At 41.8% G+C, this 25,024-nt stretch overlaps 1 protein-coding gene across 2 annotated transcripts in view; it reads left to right on the forward strand.

The window, feature by feature from the left end:
* LOC115465677 (serine palmitoyltransferase 3-like) overlaps window positions 1-25,024 on the forward strand; it is a 402,751-nt gene that overhangs the window by 210,308 nt on the left and 167,419 nt on the right. For both annotated transcript variants that reach the window (XM_030196335.1, XM_030196334.1), the window contains one exon: window positions 23,830-23,978. In XM_030196335.1, coding sequence (XP_030052195.1) covers window positions 23,830-23,978 — 149 coding nt within the window. The remainder of the gene's footprint in view (window positions 1-23,829; window positions 23,979-25,024) is intronic.

Here is a 25,024-nt window from a genome sequence, read left to right on the forward strand (position 1 = left end):
GGTGGTAGATTTCTTGCAGTTCCTTGGTTGGGTAGTCAATGTACAGAAGAGCCGTCTTCTCCTTTTTCAGTCAGATATCTGGGAGTCCAGTTCGACATGCGACAGGAGCACGTGTTTTCTTGCCGCAGACCAGGGTACTCAAGTTGTAAGCTCAGATTCGTCTCTTCTTGTGCGATTCGAGTCGGTCGGCAAGAGACTGTCTACAGATCTTAGGCTCCATAGCGGCGGTGATCGAGATGGTTCCCTAGGACAGGGCGCCAACACGGCCTCTTTTGAGATCACTTCTCTCGAGCTGGTTGTCCCAGAAGGATTCTCGTCATCAGCCATTGCCACTTTTCCTCCAAGTGAAGACCAGTCTGCGTTGGTGGCTTTGGGAGGCCAATTTCACCAAAGGTATGCTTCTGGATCAGCCCAGCTGGACTGTGGTGTCAACAGGTGCCAGTCTCAGCGGCTGGGGAGCTCACTGTCAGGGGCAGTTTGCTCCGGGTCTCTGTTCTCATCAGGAGTTTTTGTTTTCAGTCAACCTGTTAGAGACCAGAGCGGTTTGTCTGGCGCTCCAGTATTTTCTTCATCTCCTGTGAGGCCGAACAGTGAGAGTCCATGTCAGACATTGCCTCAGTAGTAGCATATATATCATTCGGCAAGGGGGGACGATGCAGATTCAATGGGCAGTAGTTCTTCTGTTGGTTCTTTCAGAGGCTCATGTAGCAGGAGTAAATGTTCAGGCACATTTTCTAAATCGGCACATGCTCAATCGGGGCGCGTGGTCGCTAAGCGAAGGGGTGTTTCAGTTGCTGGTTGATCATTAGGGGTCGCCCAGGATGGATCTGTTTACCTCCGCATGTACTACCAATCGTCCTCTGTTATACAGTCGTCGAAAGGATCCTAAGGCATAGGGCGTGGTCGCTCTTCTTCACTCTTGGCCAGTCGGTCTACTGTTTGCCTTTTCTCCTTGGCTTCTGTTAGGCCGTCTTCTTCAGAAGGTCGGAGCTGCAAAAACGGAGGTCTGATTTAGTGGCTCCTGTTTGGCCTCAAAGGCCGTGTTTTTGCCGACCTTCGACGTCTTCTGGTGGATTTTCCCTTCAAGCTTCCGGTCGTGCAAGATCTTCTGTCGCGCGGTCCAGTCATTCATCCGGATCCACATTGATTTGGTCTTATGCTAGAGCTCTTGAGAGGGTTAAGCTGATTAAGAAGAGTTATTCCGCTCAGGTCATTGCTACTGTACTTCACTCTTGTTGTCGTTCTACCTCTTTGAATTAGGTGCGCGCTTGGAAGATATTTGAGAGCTGGTGTAAGGAGTTTAGTTTATCTCTTTTTAGTTCTTCGGTTCCTCACATTTTGGATTTTTTGCAGCGGTGCTCTGACAAAGGGCTTGCTTTGGCTTCTCTTGAAGTTCAGTTTGCGACTTTGTCTTGTTTTCGGGGTCATCTCGTAGGCAGGTCCTCTGGCGGAGTCTTCCAGTTGTTGTGCGTTTTTTCAGGGGAGTTAATTGTCTTCGCCCTCTCTCGCAATGTTCTTTTCTTCATTGGGACCTGAATTTGGTGCTGAAGATTCTTGCTAACACCCCCTTCGAGCCTTTTTTCTTCCTGTTCTCTGAAGGACTTGATTCTGAAAACAGTATTTTGCGTGGCCGTTGTTTCACCTCAATGAGTTTCGGTGTTGCAAGCGTTACCGTCTAGATCACCCTTTTCGGAGTTCTGTTCTGATCGTGTAGTATTGCGGCCAGTTTGTTCTTTTCTTCCCAAGGTCATAACTCTGTTTCATGTTTCTCTGCCAGTGATTTTGCCTTTCTTAGAGTTTCTTTTCCGGTTCAGAAGAGCACCGGTGGTTGAGGGCTTTGGATATCAAGCGGGTGTTGAATCTCTGTATCAACTCTACTGGAGATGTTCGCCGCTCTGCTCATTTGTTTATTCTGATTGGGGGTTCCCACAGAGGGTTTATGGCTTCTAAGCCTACTATTTCTCGATGGCTTAAAGAGATGATTGCTTCAGCTTATCTTCTTTCTGGGAGATCTGTACAGAGCATGTTAAGGCCCACTCTACGAGAGGTCGGGCAGCTTCTTGGGGCAGGGCGTTGTCTGGTATTGTTTGGGCAGTGACGTAGTCATTTCCATTCGTTTTCTAACCAATACCGTTTGGTTGTCCTCAGTCGTCAGCACCTTGTTTTTACAGAACGCGTTTTATCGGCCGGGCTTCTTGGGTCCCTCCCATAATTTCACTGCTTTGTTACTTCCCATCAGTCACATTCTGGGCCGGTCCGGAGGGATGCAAAGGAAGGGTAAATTAGACCTTACCTGCTAATTTGCTTTCCTTTAGTCCCTCCGGACCGGCCCAGATCCTCCTTTAGGTATTCTGTGTTTTGCATTTTCTTTGGAGCTGTGTTGCTAGTTTGAGTTCTATTACAAAAAAATAACAACACAAACCACAGTTGAATTCATAAATTACAGAAATGTTTTTTCTGTTTTACTGAGGTGTCCCGTTTGCAGGACCATGATATGTTTAAAGGCCTCACCCTTTGTTTGGCAATGTGCCAGTGGCTCCTCAGGTTTTTGGATGCTGTTACGTCTGTGCTTTTCTCGCCCTCTGGTGGCCAGAACGGGTGGCTGCTATGGACCATCACCCGTTCCAGATTTCTGCTGAGTCCGGTCCGGATCTTCCAGACTGCCAGGTTGGCTTGTGTTGTTTGAGCCTGCACAGCACCCGTAGCTGCCTGGTGATTGCAGCAGCTGAGCCTCAACTGCTTCTGGGGCTTATTAGCTATCTTGAAACATTTCTGCTTTGCTTTGCATCGTGCTAAGGCCCTGGTATGTTGGGGTGCTGGTGCACTTCTGCTGTTCCAGTTTCTAGTTTATTCCTGCCTTGATTCTTGTCTGTTCTTGCTAGTCTGTGGATAGTTAGATTAGATTGTTGTGTTGTTTGCTTGTCTTGTCTCTGGTTGTATTCTGTGTTTAGTCCTTGTCTGTTTGTATTTTACTGGCTGCTCTGCAGCTTTTAGTTTTGTGTCTTGTTAGTCAGTATTTTGCTCCCTGTTTTAGTGGCTGTTTTCAGCTTTCAGTCCTGCCCTTTATTGTACCCATTCCTTGCCCTGCTGTCCCTCTTTCCCCTCTGACCCTCAGTCCCTGTGCGGCCTACTGATATCCAGTCCCGGCCCTGTCCAGTAAGTCCTGCCGGCCACCTGAAGCCAGAAGCTCAACTTCTGGTGAAAAAACGGCCAGATGCAGGTGAAGCCTAACTGTTCATTAAGCTCTGCTTGTCACCGGTGTGGGGTGGTTTTGCCTGCCGCTGCTGCTCCTCGGCAGTGGGCCAAGGGCTCACAACTTAGTTTCCTGCTTTGAAAACGTGACAGATGCACAGTTTGTTTTTTCTGCTCTGGCTTTACTTCTGCTTTGGTACTTTATTACTGGATCTTTCTCTGGTTGCCAAGGCTCTTATTGGCTCCTAGAGTCACAGTTTTTTTTCTCAGAGTCGCACCTGCTGGAAGGCGTATACAACCCATCAGTCACATTCTGGGCCGGTCCGGAGGGACTAAAGGAAAGCAAATTAGGCAGGTGAGGTCTAATTTACCCTCTTTTACCACAAGGTCCCATTTTATGCTGTGGGACCTAGTTCTTAATGATGCATGCACACAGTAGCATGTGTTAGTAATTCTAGCTGTGAATTAGGATCCATTTAGTGGAAGGTTCTTAGTAGTTGAACAAATACTAGGACACATAAAGGGAAATTCTATAGCAGGGCACTTATATTTGCACGTGTGTTAGGAGGTGCATAAATGTACAGAATACTGACATTGATGTCAATATTGTGCCTAAGCGATATTCTGTAATAGCACGTTTAACCTAAAAAGGGGTCCTTTTACTTAAGCGCGCTAAATAATAAAATGCCCATAAGAATATAATGGGTGTCTTACCATTTAGAACACGCTAAATCCATTAGCACACCTTAGTAAAAGGATTCCATAGTGCTTAAATGCAAGGGGGGCATACACAGGGGTGTAGCATGGGTGGGACCCCCAACTATGCATGTAACTTACAAAATACTGTAAGCTGCCTAGGCAGATTTTACGTATAGTTATCCACACTTACGTCAGCTCTATGCTTGGTGTAATTGCAACCACCTAAATATTAAGGGGCCCTTTTATAGGCGCCTATGCACATACAACGCACGTCAAATTGGAAGTACCGCGTGCCCCAGGCAGTAATTCTATTTTTAACACATGGTAGAAATTTTCTACTGCATGGCGCTTACCCGGCCGTAATTGACAGTTTACGCACGCTGACGATTACTGCCCGGTTAACGTGTGAGACCTTACCACTAAATCAGTGGGTGGCGGTAAGGTGTCATGCTGAAAACGGACATGCGCTGGATTTAATATTTCAGCATGTCCATTTTTGGCCCTCCACCCACCCACAAGGCCTTTTTGCAGGCGCACTGAAAAATGGACATGTGCACGTCCAAAACACATGGCCTTTACCAGCGCAGGCCATTTTTCGGTGAACCTTAGTAAAAGGACCCCTTGGTGAGGTGATTCTGGTGACGCAGGGTATTCTGTAATGGAACCTAGATGCCCAGGGTCCATTATAGAGTAGGCCTTCCACGAGGGCAGTCTTGGCACCTAAAAGGAGATGCCCAGTTATAAAGCATATATCTGGTCTTTAACTATGGGAAATACAATGGGTAGATGACACTTGCCGGAGAAGTTGCATACGCTGTAGAGTCTCTAGTATTCAGAAGTCATTTCATTTTTGCTTTCTGGATAGAGCTCTGATGTTTGCTGCACGATAGTTTTAGTATTATAAATTCTGACAGTAGATCTCAGTTGCTTCCTTATTGCTTTGCCAGTTTCACTAAATCACTTCATCTGGCTTTCTGAAGCACCTTGAAAAGCTTCCAGGTTTTTTTTTTTTGAATGTTGTTAACCCTCCAGCAGAAGATACAAAAGAGCTAAATGCATTGAGTGCACATACTTATTTAATATGTCTCCGCATTTCCACTCTGCAAATGGATGTCGCTAGTCTAAATGAACTGTTACGGGTAGTATGCTTAGGAACATGCCATTTATGGAGAGTTCAGCAGCTGGGAAGCTATTCTGACAAAAAGCATATTTTACTTACTGTAATAAAATATCAAGACACCCCTTAAAATCAGAATGAATCCCTTAGTGTGGATGTCTGCATGTCCAGTGATCTCATCCAGTCTTGAAGGTCTGTTTCCCATGTGTACTTAGGCTGCTGAATACTGTATGTAAGAGATGTTTGTTGCTAGTGGTACAACAGGCCCGGTTTTGTGGAAGAACAGTTCAAGGCTGGTTGTAGGCAATGCTTTTTACCTGCATTTTACTACCTGCACTTCTTGCAATTTATACCTCAGTTCGTGGATCCCTATCCTATCCTGGAAGAAACCCTAACCGGTCTGTTCAGCATCACAGTAATGAGTATGCTTGAGTTATTTGAAGTTATAAGATTTTAGAAGAATTCCAGGATATAATTTGCTCAGCTGGTGACCTTTGCCTATGAAAAAAATAAACTCGTGATCTTGAAACAATATTTTAAGAAGAATATTTCTTATTGTGACACCAAGGTTTGGTATTCCTAGTTGTAGCAATTAGAGCTGTACCGAATAGCATATTTTCTAATCGGCCGAATACGAATAATGGGCATTGAGATTTACATAACAAATAATAAAAGAAGCAACATGAAATCAGAGATCAGTGATTATTTCAGTAGGATTTAGCCAGTAGAGCTCTGGATTATTCATATTGAATTTAAATCACTTTCAACCAAATGAACAATAATATATTTGGGGTACTATTCAGGTGCCAAATCGAATATCAATATTTGGTACAGCCCTAGTAGTGATGGCTGCCCAGCTGCAGAGAGACGTGTAGGCTCTGAAGCCTCAAGTAATAGCTAGTAGTGCCATATTTTTTTCTGAAATTCCCTTGAAAATATATGTTGTCTTAGTACTTTTTTGTTCCTTTCTATGGTTTGATGATAATACAAGTTTCTTCAGGATGTGATTATTAGCGGATTTTTGGTTACTGTTTCTGACGTTTTATGTGATTTGCCTCTTTTTCTTCTTTGTTTGGAATTTTAAATTTCTAAATTTTAGGTAACAAGTCCCTTTGGAAATTCACAAAACTGCTATATGGATCCTGTTAATCTAGCCTCCACACGGAAAACCAAGGACCAAACTCAACCCAAGGAGACGTTAGGAGGTGAGGTTGGTAAGGGGTGGTATCTAAAACTAACTACATCTGCAACAGAGAATGATACTTCCTCCAACAAGGAGCCTTGTTCTGCCAAGGACCTATAGCAACCTAAGGTTTCACAAACATGGCTCCCAATATGTCATTCCTGGTTCTCAAACATGGCTCCAGCATCAGTTGTAGACCATCTTTATCTGAGCAACAACAACAGGCATCTGGAAATCCTCCAGAGCATGGCTCTGTTCCTTTATCCCATGAGCATGGTGGTCAGGCAAGAGCTGGGCTTTAAATATGGCTTCACTATATATGGCCACATCATCCTGGCTACTGTTTCTTGCATACTTGTGGAAGTGATAGAGAATCCTATCTCTGTAGCTGAATGAGGCATCCGAAGGTGCCAAGGATGTGAAATATGCCTCATCTGCTGTAGAAACTCTAGACAACTCGCACTGGGCCACTCATTGCAGTTGCCGCACAGTAGGGCCCAGCATAGAAGGCACCTTGGATGTATTATAGTCTTCCTCCATATCTCACATAGGACCACAAGCAGCAGCACTCCAAAAGACTGGGAAGTCACACATTCCCCCATTTTGGTAATGCTTCACTTCCTGTTTTTTTCCAGTTGTCCTTTCAGTTTTTTGAAGTGTCCTGTTTTAATTTATTTATTTTTTTGTGGTTAGCTTAGTTGTTTGTTTTTACGTAATATTGTTATACTATTTTTGCTTTGGACAGTTTGCCCTCATCTATATTATATAATTATGGGGTTAATTTTTGAAACAGAAAAACATCCAAAAAGCAACACAGTGGCAAATGGCCATTTTGGGGTTTTTTTTTGTCTAAAACATCTAAATCGCTATTTTTGAAACTGAAAGACATTTTTTCTATGCAGTTCATCTGGAATGCATCCAGATCACAAGGGTGTGTGTTGGAGGGTGGATTTGGGTATTCCCCAAAACTTGAACGTTTTTCTGTTATAATGGAACAAAGCAAAAACATTAAGGGCTAAAAGACGCTTTGGTCTAGATCTGTTTCAGTCATGACTAAATCACAAAAAGGTGCCCTAAATGACCAGATGACCACTGGGGGTTTAAAGCATGACCTCCCCTTACTACCCCAGTGGTTACTGACCCCCTCCCACCCTCCAAAGGTGTGAGCCAGCCTTTATAGCAGTGCTGTTAGAGCAGCAAGCAGGTCCCTGGAGTAGCCTAGTGCAAAGTTTCTCAAACGGTGTGCCATGAGAGAGCCAGAGGTGTACCGCCAAAGTTTTAAAATGTAATGGACAGCTGAGATGAGAAATATTCAGCCAAGTGAAATTCACCCTGCCACATTGCCCAAGCGCGACATCCAGCCGGCCATCACCCATCCTACCAAGAGGATCAGGACTCACAGAACAACCCTTGATGTGTGCATGCAAGTCATCTGGGTTTTGGCCTGGTCATACAATGTTGCTACATGTATGATTACCTCGATCGCACAGGTCCATGGAGCCGGACATGCTCATCTGCAGACCAAGATTAAGCACTAACAGATTATAAACCTGTGGTTTAGGAGGTCCGGGTTTGGTCAGCCAACACATGCCATGACACTAATAAAGCTGCACTGTTAAGTTTAACTATATTCCATCTTCAGTAGTTTGACTTGAATTTTTATTAATAATATTATTGTTAACTTTTTTACAATATAAGTATCTGGTTACCAAAGAAAAGTTTTTGTCCTCCGATACATGCATGAAGGAACACAATGCAAAGAAGGCTAAGATAATCAACATACAGTATAGCGACAATTATCTGCATTTCGGATTCTCGTGGAAAAGTGATTCTTCATGCCCAGTACCATTTTGTCTTGTATGTGCTGAGACACTTTCAAATGGGTCCATGGTACCAAGTAAGTTAAAAAGACATCTCGACAGTAAACATTCATCGTCACATAAAGATGTACAGTTTTTTGTACGTTTGCCAGACCAGAGCATAAAGCAAGTGCAGTTTAAGGCTGGACAAAAGTTTCTCAAATAGCACTGGAAGCCAGCTGCCTCGTTGTTGAGCTTGTTGCGAAGGCTAAGGCAACACCACAAGAAAGTCTGATAATGCCTTGCTGTCAAGAAACAATCAGAATTAATGTTAGGTGAAGCTGCTGCTAAAAAAAATTGCGAAAGTGCCTTTGTCTGACAGTACGATCAATCATCGAATTGAAGCTATGTCAGGTGATAGCTTGGTCCAAGAAGTAGAAGATGACATACATAGTAAATGACGACAGATAAAGATCTGTATGGTCCATCCAGTCTGCCCAACAAGATAAACTCATTTTACATGGGATGTGATACTTCATATGTATACCTGAGTTTGATTTGTCCTTGCCATTCCCAGGGCACAGACCGTAGAAGTTCTGAAGCTAACGTCGAAGCCCCTTAAAATTTACACTCCAGTCCATCCCTACCTATTCAGTCATGATCAGGGCATAGACCGTAGAAGTCTGCCCAGCTCCTGTTTTGTTTCCTAATTACCGGCATCACCACCCAATCTCCGCTAAGATTCATGAACCATTCCTTCTAAACAGGATTCCTTTGTGTTTATCCACGCCACGTTTGAATTCCATTCCATTTTCATCTCCACCACCTCACTGCGGGAGGGGCATTCCACATGTCTCCCACCTTTCCGTGAAAAAATACTTCCCAACATTAGTCCTGAGTCTGCCCCCTTTCAACTCAATTCATGTCCTCTAGTTCTACCACCTTCCCGTCTCCGAAAGGTTCATTTGCAGATTAATACTTTTCAAATATTTGAACTCTGTATCATGTCACCCCTGTTTCTCCTTTCCTCCAGTATACATGTTCAGGTCAGCGAGTCTCTCCTTGTGCGGTTTGCAATGCAAATCCCATACCATTTTTGTAGCGTTTCTTTGCACCACTTCCAGTCTTTTTACATCTTTAGCAAGATACGGCCTCTGAAACTGAACACAATACTCCAAGATCTCTCCAACGACTTGTAGAGGGGCATCAACACCTCCTGCTGGTTACGCCCCTCTCTATGCAGCCTAGCATCCTTCTGGCCATGGCCATCGCCTTGTCACATTGTTCCTTCACCTTTAGATCCTCAGACACCAACACCCCAAGGTCTCTCTCTTGAGTCGAGCTTACTAATCTCTCCCCTCCTATTCGTTATCTCTCTTTGGGTTTCTGCACCCCAAGTGCTTCACTCTACACTTCTTGGCATTAAATTTAACTCATACATCTATTTAGAAACCGCTATTATTCTATTTTTTAAGTTTTTTTCAATATGCTGTATCTCATGTGACTAACGTGAAAATATACAACTTATATTCTATGAGTGCTCAGTAAAACAAATGTTGCAGAGGCTGGTCTACAGTGCAGCAACATACGACTCTTAACATCATTGCACTCTCAGCCCTCCCTACCTCCTAATTGAAGTTAATTCGCAATGATGGAAAAATGCTCTTAACAATACCACAAGCCTGTTAACGATAGTAAAACTCAGGCACTTAGCTTGGGGCTGGATCCTCACATTTTGTGCTCATGTGAACGGTGCAGTATAAAACTAGTACTGGATCAACAGTTCAATCGAGTAACTCCTCATCTCACCATCTGTTCTGTTCCCAACACAATATGTGTTTCGCTCTTAAGGCGTCATCAGGAGAACTTAATCCTATTGATGCCTGAGGTCCTGCTTTCACTTGATGATGATTTCTGTAATTAAATATAGTACAAATGATCGATATTACTCTCACTCTATATAGAATCTTCCCATATACAAATCTGAAGCTTTTTTCTGGGCTACTGAGAGCCCTCTTTGCCCTTAACTTATCATACAAACTTGCTTGTCATGTATACAGGGCTTACGTAATAGATGGACCCGCCTGACTCTTCCGCGGCTTCCAGCAAAAAGACGCCGGCGCCTGTGCATAGTTTAAATACAAACTAAAGAGTGACATATGTAGCTTGTCATCTATGCAGCCATTACTATTTCTCGATTTAGGCCACTGGGGGCAACCGTGTCCCATTGGAATATAAAACGCTGTTCTTTATGTTTCAGCTTTCTGGCTATAATCACCTCCATTTGATGTTATTAAATGCTTAAGCACTACATATTTTAAATCCGAGATGTTATGTTGTTTAATGGCCCAATGTTCTACTCAATGGGGCTAGGTCTCTCTCTCCTCTGAAGTCCTCAGTTACTAATATGTTCAGCTATCTGCTGCTTGATCTTCTGTGTAGTGTAACCAATATACCATTTGATACAGGGACACACTAGTCCATACACTACCTGAGTGGATTCACAGTCTGTATTAGTGCCAAGATGATAGGACGTCCTGTTTTCGGATGGGTCACCTGGTCAGTCTGCCACACGTATCTGCAATACACACAATGAGTGCACGGTCTATGACCTCTTCTAGTGTCATCTTGCAATGTGGTATGTGGATGATTGCGAGATCTTAATATCTCTCCCATATTTTTACCCCTAGTGTTAGCAAACACAGGGTAATCATTGAATTGTAATAATGACAACATGGGCCAATGCTTTCTTTATAATACCACGTATTGAGGCAGTTCTGTCAGAGAACGTTAAAACACATATCATCCTTTCTTGCTTGGTGTCCTAAATGTTTCTCCTAGGAGTTAATAGCCACTGCTGTTGAGTATTAGATGCCCGCTTCCAAGAAGTTTTTAAACAATTTGGGAGGGTAGCCCTATGCCCTAAATCTCTTGTACATACATTTAGCTTCTACCGTCAAAATTGTCGTTAGAGACCCACAAGCAACTTTCTGTATGCATAGAAACTGACGCTGTTGGAATACCTGTTTTGACTGATGTAGGATGGAAACTTCTATAATGTAATATAGTGTTGGTATCTGTGGGTTTTCTATACACTTTCGTATCAAAACTAGTGCCTTCCACCGTGATGTTAATGTCCAGGTAATTGACGACGTCCCTTCTATCGTTGACTCAAAAGAGTAGATTAATATCACAACTGTTAATATATGTAAGAAAATCCTGTAGATTAATAAGATCCACTGTCCACAGCCAAAAGACTTCATCAATGAATCTTTTTCCATACAGTTTTGTATGGGCTGAATCTACTACCATATACAAAATCGTGCTTCAAAATTGGTCATATACAAACATGCTATGGTAGGGGCAACCGTCGCCCCCATGGCTATGCCATGGCACTGAATGTAGTCGGTCCTCCTCAAATTGGAAAGTGTTTTTGTTCCAACACTTTCTTGGCCATTTCCATGAGCAGATCTATTTTTTCTTTAGAGAGATCTTGCTGGACTAAGTGCGAGGCTACCACCTCCAAGGCTTCTCGATGGGGGATCTTAGTATATAAAGATACGACATCCAGGATTTTCCTCCGTGAACATCGAAGAGAAATAATTGTTTAGCACGTTCGCTTTATCTTCATCACTCTCCACATAGCCATTCTCATTATCTTTCAGTCTCGCAATTCTATTCCTATCTCTTCTCCTTTCTCCAATATATCTGAAAAAGGTCTTTTCACCTCTCTTTACATCTTTAGCCATTTTAGCACCACAATTTCAAGCGTGAGAACACGATATCTTGTCCCAACTTCAGGTAAAATTGTTAACAAGTCCAGGCTTTGCTTTACAACTCAAATCTATAGATATAAGAGGGAGTGCTCAACTTTTGATATATGCCAGATATGCCACTACAGTTGCATTGCTGAGAATTTTCTGTTTTGCAGAGAAATACCTGGCCATACAACAGGGGAAGAGGTTTTTAAGTTGAGTGCAAACGTTTTTGAGGAAGAAGGTCTGCAGTGGAATACCTGCATTAGTATCTGCACAGATGGAGCAGCTGCCATGACTGGCAAAGTGAAAGGCTTTCTGGCCAAAGTGAAACTTCAAAATCCTGATGTAAAAGCTAATCATTGTTTTCTGCACTGGGAGGCCCTAGTTGCTAAAACTTTACCACTGGAACTCACATCAGTGCTTGATTTGGCTGTAAAAATGGTAAACTTTATTAAGTTCCGTCCACTGATGTCACTACTATTTGAAGCACTGTGTAAGCATTCTTACAAATCTGTTGCTGCATACAGAAGTACACTGGTTGAGTTGTGGCAAAGCTTTGTTACATGTACTCAGAGAACAGGTGAAGTTATTTTTAGCTTCCGAAGGCTGTGATTTTGAACATTTTATCAGCAATGATATGTGGTGGGCAAAACTTGCGTATGTGGCAGACATTTTCCGTCATCTTAATGATTTAAATACAAAGATGCAGAGTAGAAATGAATCTGCTGTCTATTACAAATAAGTTTCTGGGCTTCCAGTTGAAGTGGTGAGAAAAGGTTGCACAGGGAACATTAAAAATGTTCAGACTTGCAGCGACGGATCAGGCAGGCGGGAATTTGATCATAAACATTGGCCAACATCTGGAGATTCTTCATGGAAGGTTTGCTGCTTACTTATGTTGCACAATATGATTGGGTGAGGAACCCATTCAGCCCAAGAACAGTTGTCTGAGCTAAGTGTGGATCGCACATTGTTGCTCAAATTCAACGAACTAGATTTGGACAAATTTGAGCTAACAGCAAAGAATATTCAGACATTGCTAGACTTTCTGTTTCAATTCTGTTGCCATTTGCTACCACTTACTTATGCAAGGCAGGGTTTTCTAGCCTCACTCGAATGAAGACCAAATTCAGATCTGACGTCAGTGGAACACGATTTAAGAGTGTGTTTGTTCAATGTTGCTCTATGAATAAAGAAGATCTGTGCCTCCAAGCAGGGCCGCGTTTCACATTGAAAACAATTCACTTTGAAAATAACATTTAGAACTTTCCTAAAATATTTTCATTTAGTCTTGTCTTACTATAAAAATGTAATTATATTGTAACTAGGAAAAAAGGCCCGTTTCTGAAACCAATGAAACGGGCGCTAGCAAGGTTTTCCTCGGAGTGTGTATGTTTGAGAGAGTGGCTGTGTGAGAGAGAGAGAGTGAATGTGCGAGTGTGTGTGTGTGACAGAGAGAGAGTGAGCCTGGTTGCGAGTGTGTCTGTGAGAGAGAGTGTGTTTATGAGAATGAGAGTGTGTGCCATGGGCCCCCCTCCCTCCCTCCCTTCCTCCCAGTTCCAGTGTTCCCCCTCCCTCCCTCCGAGTTTCAGGGTCGTCCTCCCCCTCCCTCCATCCGAGTTCCAGGGTCGTCGTTCCCTCCCTCCCTCCGAGTTCCAGGGTCGTCCCTCCGAATTCCAGGGTCATCCCCTCCCTCCGAGTTCCAGGGTCCTCCCCTCCCTCCGAGTTCCAGGGTCATCCTCCCCCTCCCTCCCTCCAAGTTCCAGGGTCACCTTTGATGGGGAGAAATGAAAAAAAAATAGACTTTTACTTCAGCAGATTAGCTCATATGCAGCAGAGCTTTAGAAGTGTTAACTCCCATTTTTTTGTTCTCTCTCTCTCTCTCTCTTTCACACAGACTCTTGAATAAAAGATCAATTACTTCTCTCTTCTTTAACTTCCAAGCAAAAATGATGTTTACTTACAGTTTCTTCAGATAACTATTTACATCATACTTGCAGTAGACATGGTAAAACTACTGAATACAAAATTCTGTCAGTTGGTTATCATACAGCTTGAAGAGAGATTGCTAACACCATCTTATGCTGACACAGACTGACTCACTCTCAGAGCAACTAGAGTGACTCAGACACACCCACAAGACATTACACTATATCCAATGACATCATAGCTCATAGAATTGTTGACAGTTAATGCATGCAGCACTTGTCTTTCACATATTCCTACATACCCTTCACATGCATTATTGTCCAACAATTCAATTCTTATATATTTATTTATATACATACAGTCCTAGCTTTTCTCGTAGATTTTCAAAATTTCTTACAGCTAGCGGTTCGTCAAGATATCAGCAATCATTTGGTCAGTTGTTTATATTGCAAACTTATTACTCCTTGCCTTGACAATCTCTGACATTATGGAATTTGTTGCAATATGTTTTGTTCTAGACTGTACCCTGTCATTATTGACAACCTTATACAGCTTTGATTGTCTTCAAAAATCTGTATCGGTCTCTGCTGTTCTATACCAAAATCTGTACACAGTTTTTCTATCCACATTAGTTCACGACATGCTTCAGACACAGCAACATATTCTGCTTCTGTGGATGATAAACTTACAATGGTTTGTTTATGACTTGCCCATGAAATAGATGTTTTTCCATACATAAACACATACCCACTTGTGGATTTGTAATCTGAATGATCTCCAGCCCAATCAGAATCACAGTAACAAATCAATTTCTGATTACTATTTACCGGAATCACCAATTTACAGTCAATTGTACTTTTCAAGTATCTTACCACTCTTTTTACAGCAGTCCAGTCAGTCTAGTAGGCTTGTTCACTCTTCTACTTAAAATTCCTACAGCATTCGCTATATCAACTCTGTAAGTGGTAGTTAGATACAAAAGTTTTCCTATTGCAGATCTGTATAGAATGTTATCTGGTAATGGTTCCCTTTCAGTTTCATCCCTCTGAAAATCTGTGGTCATAGGTGAACCTACTGAGTGTGCTTCCTGCATACCCATACTTTCAATAAGATCATTAATCTTTTGTTTCTGACTTATTAAATAAGAACCATCTTTCTGTTTTTCAATATTCATACCTAAATAGTATGACACATTTCCAAGTTTCAGTTATTTCAACATTCTGATTTAAACACTTTACAATGTCTTTATACTCTTTTTTCACTTTCACTTGCTATAAGCAAATCATCTACAAATGCTAAAATGTACACACAATGACCTTCCTTTTGTCTAGTATACAAGCATTTATTATTATTTTTTTTTTTTATTTGTACCCCGCACTTTTTTCCCACTCATGGCAGGCTCAATGAGGCAGGCAATGGAGGGTTAAGTGACTTGCCCAAAGTCACAAGGAGCTGCCTGGGCGGGAATCGAACTCAGTTCCTCAGTTCCCCAGGACCAAAGTCCACCACCCTAACCACTAGGCCATTCCTCCACTCCTGCTTCTCCTTGCTTAAAATCTAAATCAGTTAACATTTCATGCATTTTTCTCATTCCAGCATTTTGCACTTGCTTTAAACCATATAAACCTTTGTTCAGTTTACACACAAATGACTGTATTTGTATCTATGAAACCTTCTGGTTGTTTCATATACAAGTCCTTCAGATATATCTCCATGAAGAAATGCTGTTTAACATCTGTGTGTTTCACTTGCATTTTCTTTGATGCAGCTATGCTTAGGAGAGTTCTGATTGTTGTGTGTTTCACTACTGGTGCAAATACTTCATCATAATATTCACCATATTTTTGAAGATAACCTTTTGCTACCAGTCTGGCTTTATATCTTTCTACTTGTCCTTGTGCATTTCTTTTCAACTTAAATACCCACTTGCATCCTATGGCCTTTTTGCCATGGGGTAATTCAGTTAAGTTCCATGTTTTGTTTTTATGCAACGCGTCGATTTCATCTTGTGCAGCTGTTTCCATTTTTCTGCTTCTTTTTCAGACATTTGATCAATTTCATCCCAAGTTAAAGGTTCTTGTGCATCATCAGAAGTTGTTAAATAAGATAGTCTTTGGGGTGGATTACCTTGATTTTCTCTGGATGAGCGTCTGACATTTTGTTGGTCTGACCTCCGTGTCATCTGAGATCGAGATTCTATCTCCAATCATTTCCCCTTCATCAGTGGTACTGTCTTCAGTATAAACACTTTCTGTATCAATTTCATTTTCCTGTTCCTCATTAGAAGCAGAAAAATTATCATCAGACAATTCTGGTATGTTAGTGTTTATTATCACCGGGATATTGATTATTGGTTTATTTTCATATTCTGGATGATAAGGTTCATTTGGAATTTTCCAGTCTTTATCAATTTTTTTATTTTCATCAAAATATGTGATGTTTTACACCAACAAATCCAGTGTTTAGATTCAGAATTCTATAACCTGTATAAAAGGCTGCCGCCACTTTTGTAGAGAAGGCCAGACGAATTTCATATTTAATATAAACAGTTTACTCATTTGTTTAGTGTACAAGCTGATTACCATCAATAGGGGTAGTCAGGAAGCATTTCTATACTCAAAGCATATCTACACACACAAGCAATTTACAGCAAGCTTAAGGCAAATCAAAATGCTATACACAGACAAAGAAAAATTCAAAATGCTTACTACCTCTTTGTTCCAATCTGATTTTATATCGTTCTTCTTTGGCATCTGACCAATTCTCTCATACAACATTCCTGTGCAAGTCTCTGAATACCACAAACTGTTAATCATGTGCAGAACATCTGCTTTCACTTACTACTCCCCCTTATTGCCCACAGACTTTCTGGAGCCTGCCTTTGGCTAATGTGTTGCCACATTCTTTTCATGCCTCAGGAGGGTTAGTGTTAAAACAGCTTGTTGTAATCATGGAGCCTTCCACTCCGCATTTTTCATACCATTTTTCATACTTTTAATCTTTCATGCTTTTATTCAACATCCTCCCTTTGAGGGCTGATTGTTTCAGGCCTCAACACATCTGTTTCAGCTCCAGTCCTGTTTCTTCACCTCCTTCTAAATTTCCTCCCCCCTTTGTTTGTGGCATTCAGTTTCTGCACGCTTTTTCAATATTTTTGGCTGTCATATTAAAGTTCTATTTATTCTTGATTCAGTTATCATTGTTATTTTAAAAGCATCCTGGCACATCTTTGCAAACATGCTAATACATGTTGCATTAAACAGATTCAATTGTACTAGGGTACAAAATTTATATTCTTTTGAATACAGACAGTGAGTTTCATCAAAGGGAAGTACACTGTCATTCTTATGTTTCATATAAGAACAATTATAAGGATAATGCCCAATTGCATTAGTTAATGTGGCATTAAAAATTACACAAATTAAAAGCATAACATTCATTGAATCAGTTGTTACAACATTCTGCATGTAAGTGCACTTTATCGGGGGAATGTGTTCAGTTGTCATACTATTAATCAGACACCAACATGATGTCTGTGGGTACTTGTCCATAAGCAAGGCTTGCTTATAAATAGTCTCATTTGTCCAATGAAGTCCCTTACACAGGTATTATTGGGATAACAGACATGATTTTATCATTGTAGTCCCATATATCATAGCTGGCAAGGACAAGGATGATGTCAGTCAGTGGGCACATATGATACAATCAGTCAAATTCAACATTTTGGCCGCTGCAACAAGTCTATTATCATATGTGTTCATTGTCCATTAACAAACAACAACATCCCAATACCATCATGTTTAGGGACATGATGTTTGTTTATTCTTTGTCCATTTCAATGTTATTAATTCGTCGAATATCTGATAAATGTATCCAGGAAGTATGACCTTCCAGACGGGCAGCAGTCTGAGTAAGGGCCGTGATAGCAAAAGGCCCTACATACACAGGATCTTTCCATGTTTTATGTGTAAAGTTCTTTCGTAGTACTAGATCACCTACTTTAAAAGCACAAACATCATTAGTAGTCCCTGCCTGTGATGCTACATTTGTTCGGATCATATCACTTGTCAGGTTCAACATAGGTTGTAGCTTTTGCCAGTACTGAGCTGTGCTATCAGTACTTGCTGTCTGCATCGGGAAGAAATGACGTCCTGTCTGAATTTGGAATGGGGTCAATTTAGTACGCCCATTAGGTTGGGCCCTTATAACCATCAAAGCTAATGGTAACAAATCAAGCCAGGTATATGGTTTACCTGCTGTTTCCTTGTTTAAAGCCTTCAGTAATACTCTCAATTTAGTTTTTAAAATACCATTGTAGCGCTCCACCAAACCATTGGAGGTGGGGCGATACACTGATACTTTTCTGTGTGTTAAACCCATAATCGTTTCCATTTCTTTCAAAACACTGTTATTAAAATGTGTCCCGTTATCAGAAATTATTCTAGACGGACACCCATGTCTTGGCTTTTATTCAACAAACCTTTGTGACCTGAATCATAGCCCACTAGAATTCCTTTTTCTGTTGTGGAATCCAGCTTATGTCTCTTCTGTTTCTGCACATGAGCATATGCTGTACTTCCAAATATTCTTATATGTGACAGATTTGGCTTTTTACTATGCCACATTTCATGTGGGGTGCGATCAGTCCCTTTTGTAGGTAGTCTGTTCTGTAGGTATACTGCTGTGAGAATTGCTTCTCCCCATAATCTCTTTGGAAGATTACTATCAGATAGCATACATCTTGTCATTTCTACAAGCGATCTGAACTTTCTTTCAGCTACAGAATTTTGTTCTGGTGTATATGCAACTGTCTTTATGTGCTGAATACCTTCTTGTTCTAGAAATGTTTGTATGGTTTGTGAAGTAAACTCACCATCGTTGTCAGTCTGTAGAATCTTTGGTTTTTTATCAAATTTATTGCTTACCAAGGCTACAAACTTCTTTAACATATCAGCAACTTGATTCTTTTCTTTTAATAGATAGGCCATACAGTATCTAGAGAAATCATCCACAAATATTAATGCATATTTGTTATTCCCTAGTGATGGAATATTAAATGGTCCACATAAGTCACTATGTATCAAGTCCAGTATTTTACTACTTCTTTTTCCTTTATATGATGGAAATGAGGGTCTTACCCCTTTTTGAGTAATACAATCTATGCATTTTTCCATCTTACCATTACTGGCACTTATTTTTATGCCTGTTGCAAGTTGTTTACTTTGCAGCTCCAAGATCACCTTTGGATCTCTGTGTCCCATTCGACGATGCCAGGTCTCAAGATTACATTCTGTATTCTTCTTTGTTTTTATAAGATGTGATGATTCATCTGTAACATTTAACTTATAGACATTGTTATCATATAACCTTCAGCATAAATTTCATTACCATCAGAAATTGTACATTTACTATTTTCAAAATGAATTGAAAAACCTTTCTTGTCTAATGCTGATACACTGAGCATATTACAAACTGCTCGTGGAACATATAAGACATCTTTTACAAGAGTTTTTTTGACTCCATCTGATACTATGCATTTTAAATGTCCATTTCCTTTTCCTTTGATCATTGTTGAGCCAGCATTTGCTGTGTGAAGACTACCATCTTCTGGTCTCATATCTGTGAAAAATTCTTATTATTGGTTATATGTTTTGTGCTGCCAGAATCTAATATCCAACTATTTTTATCTGAAGTGTTCTTCATTATATTAAAAGATTTTTCTGTCATTATACAGCTCTTATTCTTACTGTTGTCATGGTCGTAATTTTTTCTTTGACCATGCTTATTCTCCATTGGCTTAAATGAGCTAGAAGGGGTGTGGTTTTTCTTGTTACAGTATTTTGATACATGTCCCTCTTTACCACATGAATAGCAAATCAGCTTGTTTCTGGGCAGGCTTTTTTCATTATAGCTTCGCCTCCTACTATGCATTGCTGAGAAAAATGTTTCATTCTGGTTAATCTCTCTTGGTGAACAGATCTCCTCTGTTATAATACATTCTTGTCTAAGCTTAGAGACAGCCTGTTCAAAAGATTGTCCCTCAATTGCTTCATTCACTGTCCTGAATACTTCAAAACTTTTAGACAGAGATGTAAACATAAAAGCTCTCTTTAAAGCATTGCAGATAGGTATACCCGATAATTCTAGCTTCTTAAATAATGACATTAAATGTGTTATATGATCATTACATTTTTTCTTGTCATTCAACTTCAATTGAATTATTTCTGATAACCATATAGGCTGTTGTTTTGTATATGAAGTACCATACATGGTTTTCAATTTTTGCAATATTTCTTTTGAGGTGTCTGTTCCATCAATCAATATTGCCTGTTTCTCTGTCAGAGCTTCATATAGCATACTTCTGACATAACAGTCTGCAGTATTCCATTCTTCAAAATTGTCAGCATTTCTTACTTGATCCAAACATATATTTAGCTTCTTTGCTTCAATAATACATTTAAATCTCATCTCCCACTGAATATAGTTATATTCATTCAGTTGGGGCACTTTGAGAGAACATAGTAATGGTGCAGCTGCCATCTTGTCTTTTGTGTGGAGAGATAAAAAAAAAATTTCTTAATGTTTTCTTTTTTTTTTTATTTTAGTGGTCTGGGCCCATAACCCAATATGATGGGGAGAAATTAAAAAAATAGACTTTTACTTCAGCAGATTTAGCTCATACGCAGCAGAGCTTTAGAAGTGTTAACTCCCATTTTTTTTTGTTCTCTCTCTCTCTCTCTCTTTCACACAGACTCTTGAATAAAAGATTCAATTACTCTCTCTTCTTTAACTTCCAAACAAAAATGATGTTTACTTACAGTTTCTTCAGATAACTATTTACATCATACTTGCAGTAGACATGGTAAAACTACTGAATACAAAAATTCTGTCAGTTGGTTATCATACAGCTTGAAGAGAGATTGCTAACACCATCTTATGCTGACACAGACTGACTCACTCTCAGAGCAACTAGAGTGACTCAGACACACCCACAAGACATTACACTATATCCAATGACATCATAGCTCATAGAATTGTTGACAGTTAATGCATGCAGCACTTGTCTTTCACATATTCCTACAGCCTTCACCCTCCCTTCCTCCGAGTTCCAGGGTCGCCCTCCCTCCGAGTTCCAGAGTCGCCCTCCCTCCGAGTTCCAGGGTCGTCCTCCCCCTCCCTCCCTCCGAGCTCCAGGGTCATCCCTTTGAGTTCCAGGGTCGCCCCCTCCCTCCCTCCCTCCGAGTTCCAGGGGACCGAGTTTCAGGTTCCCCCCTCCCTCCCTCCGAGATTCAGGTTCCCCCCTCTCTCCCTCCTTCCCTCCGAATTTCAGGTTCCCCCCTCCCTCCCAGTTCCAGGATCCCCCCCCCCCCCTCGGAACGCGACATCACACGCATGAGGGTGTCGTCGTCGTCCGTCCCTCCCTTCCTCCCAGTTCCAGGCCCCCTACCTCCAAATTTTAAAAGTCATCTTCACTTACAAAGTCGGGTTTACGGCGGCCAGCAGCAGCGGTAAAAGGCGTGCAGGCTCGGCCCTTCTCTCTCTCTCAGCTCTGGTCCCGCCCTCATTTCATGTTTTCTCAAGGGCGGGACCAGAGCTGAGAGAGAGAGAAGGGTCGAGCCTGCACGCCTGTTACCGCTGCTGCTGTCGGCCGCCGTAAACCCGACTTCGTAAGTGAAGTTGACTTTCAAAATTTGGAGGGTAGGGGGCCTGGAACTGGAAGGGAGGGGGGACGATGACACCGTCATGCATGTGACGTCGTGTTCCGTTGCCTGGCAACTCTGCACCGTTCCCTTCCAGTGATTGGTCTTTATGATCACGGAAGTACATGACGTCATTTCAGGAGCTGGATACAGCAGGAGCACGAATGCTTCAAGGTTTCACTTTCTCAGCTTCAGAACGTTGGGGGTGCTTTTTATTATATAGGATAGAATTTGACTTTAGTCAATGCATGTAATGTAAATTGTAAAATGCTTTATTTACAGTTAATTACATGAAAGTGAATCATTAATAACACGTGTGCCATGACAGAAATTTGTGTTTCCAAGTGTGCCGCAGTCTTAAAAAGTTTGAGAACCACTGGCCTAGTGGTTGGTGCAGTGTACTGTAGAAAAGGGGACCCTGGCCCATATCCCACTCTTGTTACACTTGTGGTGGAAAGTGTGAGCCCTCCAAAACCCACCAAAAACCAACTGTACCCAACTGTACATCACTACAATAGCCCTTATGTCTGCAGATGTCACCTGTATGTGGGTACTTTAGGTTTTTGGTGGGTTTTGGAGGGCTCCCCATACAATATAAGGGGGTAACAGGGAAATGTGTACCTGAGACCTTTTATGTGAAGTCCACTGCAGCGCCCCCCCCTAGGGTGCCCTACTGCTGTGCTGGGATGTCTGTGTGGCCAGTGTACTATGAATGCTGCATACTAAAAATGGGAAAGGAGGCATTAAAAGGGGATGTTACAGAGCAACAGGAGAACATGATGAAGGGGAGGGAAAAGATGAAAGATGTGAAAAAAGATACACAGGACTGAAGTGGTGATAGCAGGATGGAAACTGAAAAGAGAAAAAGACAGGTGGTTAGCGGTGATAGCAGTTGGTGACAGTGTTAAGGCAGAAATAGCTCATAGAAGTAGAAAAAAAAACAGAAAATGAGGAACACATCCTTTTTCCCTTGCTCACTTAGAAAGATTATTTGCACAAGAGTAGCGTACACCTGCACATACCCTAGGAAAAGTCCCTCCAGGGCTATGAAAGCTACCTAGCCATTATCTAGTCAAGTAGGTGAGCTGTGTAAGGAACTGAACCCAGGTCACCTGCATGACAGTGTGCAGTGCTAGCATTGAGCCCCTGGGCTACTAATCCCCCAAAGGGAAGGTAGCACTGAAGAGAAAAAAATAAAACAAATAAGGTGGAAAAGATAAAGAAATTAGCAGCCTTTTTCATAGCACTTTTTAAAATCTAAACCAGTCAAATGTTATATAATAAGGCTTATTTTCAAAAAGAAAAATGTCTCAAAAATGGTATAAATTGGCATTTGGACATTTTTCTCCAAAAAAACATCCAAATCACAATTTTTGAAATTCGGATTTGAAACATTTTTCTCTGCAGTGCATCCAAATCACAGGAGAGCGTGTTGGGGATGGGGTTTGGGCGTTCCCAACATTTGGGTGTTTTTCTGCCATAACAGAGCAAAGCAAAAACACCCAGGGCTAAAAGTTAGGCATTTTGGTCTAGACCTGTTTCAATCACACCTAAGTCACAAAAAGGTGCCCTAAATGATGAGATGAGATGACCCCCCTTACTCCCCCAGTTCTCACTGATCCCCTCCCATGCCCCAAAGATGTGAAAGAAATAGTACATACTACCCTATATGACAACTTTAGATGTTATGGCCACTCCTAGTAGAGGAACAAGCAGGTCCCTGGCATAGCCTAGTGGTCAGAGCAGTGGACTGTAGAGAAGGGGACCTGGGTCCATATCTCACTCTAACTGGTAACCTTGTGGTGGAAAGTATGAGCCCACCAAAAACCTACTATACCTACATATAGGTGACACCTACAGGCATAAGGGATATTGTAGTGCTGTACAGTTCGGTACAGTAGGTTTTGGGGTGGGTTTTGAAGGGCTCCATACAATATAAGGGGGTAATTGTGAAATGTGTATTTGGGACCTTTCATGTGAAGTTCACTACAGTGCCCCCTAGAATGTCACGTGTGCTCTGCTGGGATGTCTGTGTGGCCAGTCTACTAAGAATGACGCCCCAACTCCCAAATATATCCCAATGGCTTGTGTTTGTGCATTTTTCTCTTGGACTTGTTTTTTTGTAATTGGTTCTAAAAGATACTACTACTACTACTTGACATTTCTAAAGCACTACTAGGGTTACGCAGCGCTGTACAGTTTAACATAGAAGGACAGTCCCTGCTCAAAGGAGCTTACAATCTAAAGGACAAATGTACAGATAGATGCTCTGAGCACAAAAATGTCTAACAAATGATCATTTTCAAAACAAAAAGTTGAATGTTTTTCTTGTTTGAAAATGGCCATGTTTGCTACTGGAATTTTGGACATTTTTCACACAATATCCAAAATCGATTTAGATGTCATAGCAAAAATGCCCCTTCACATCTCTTAAATTTTGATTCTCGTGTAGGTACACAGGCCAAGCTATCAAAGATGTAATAAATATGGGCTCTTACAACTACCTGGGCTTTGCGGAAAATAGCCCCAGCGCGCTGAAGACAGTGATTGACACATTGAAGACCTACGGGATAGGCGTATGCAGTACCAGGCAGGAAATGGGTAGGTAGAATGAACAATAATGTCTGTATCTGTTTGGGCAATGCATGTGGTCTGTAATACAAAATCTACAGAAAGAAGATATCTGAGAGTGGCTAGTGTAGCCTAAAAAGTCTTTGACATCATTTTGTTTTACATATTGTCTGAAACACATTGATTTGTGAAAACAAGGATTAAACTTCAATACCAGTTGTGTTCTTCCCTAACAAATACACCTCACTCTTTTTGTAGCAGTGGCGTAGTCAGACAGGGTGTTTTGGGTGGACCTGAGCCAACCCCACCTGCTGCACTTTCTTCCCCATCCCCTGCACCAGCGACCCCCATCAAATAAATACTTGAGTTGGTGGGGATCCGGAAGCCCCTACTTGCTGCAGCCGGCAGCACTGTCCATGCGCTGCTGCTGCGCCGACCTCTCCCCTCCCGGACATATGTAGACACAGAGCATGTGTTTGTGGGTGGTGACGTGGCAACAACACGTAGATGGTGCTGCTTGCTGTAGCAAGTAAGGAGAATCACCTGTTCTGGCCACCGAAAGACCTCTTCCAGCTTGAGGGGCTTGGCAATCCCCACCAGCCCCACCCTCCTCTAGTCTGATCCTCTGCCATTGGTGACCCTTCTCTGCATCCACCCTAGTCTCAGTACTGAGCTTACCCTGGCTGGCTCTAATCCCTTGCTTCCGGGCTGGGTCTCTCCTCTGCCCACCCGTAGCACACACAGTCTCCCAGTTGCTGCTTTCAGGAGCCGCAACCCTCCTTTACAGCAACTTAGGATTCCCTTTTTCTCCTCCTGGTCTCTTGGTAGGGAACCGTCAGGCAACCAAAAACCCCCTCATGGGCATAATTCCAGCCTTTATCCTCTTTGTCACGCCTCCCCCCCCCCCTTGTTGTCCTCTACAAGAGCAACTCTTTTCTCATGCATTGTTTCAAAACCCCTCCCCTGGTCTGGGCCTCCTCCCACCCAGGAGACCTCTTACTACTCCAGCCCTCTAGCAGGGACCTCCCTCCCCCCAGGGCTCTGGAAAAATCTGTCACTTTAGTAATACCCATTCC

The sequence above is a fragment of the Microcaecilia unicolor genome, chromosome 3, assembly GCF_901765095.1.
Source record: "Microcaecilia unicolor chromosome 3, aMicUni1.1, whole genome shotgun sequence".
Taxonomy (NCBI): Eukaryota; Metazoa; Chordata; class Amphibia; order Gymnophiona; family Siphonopidae; genus Microcaecilia; species Microcaecilia unicolor.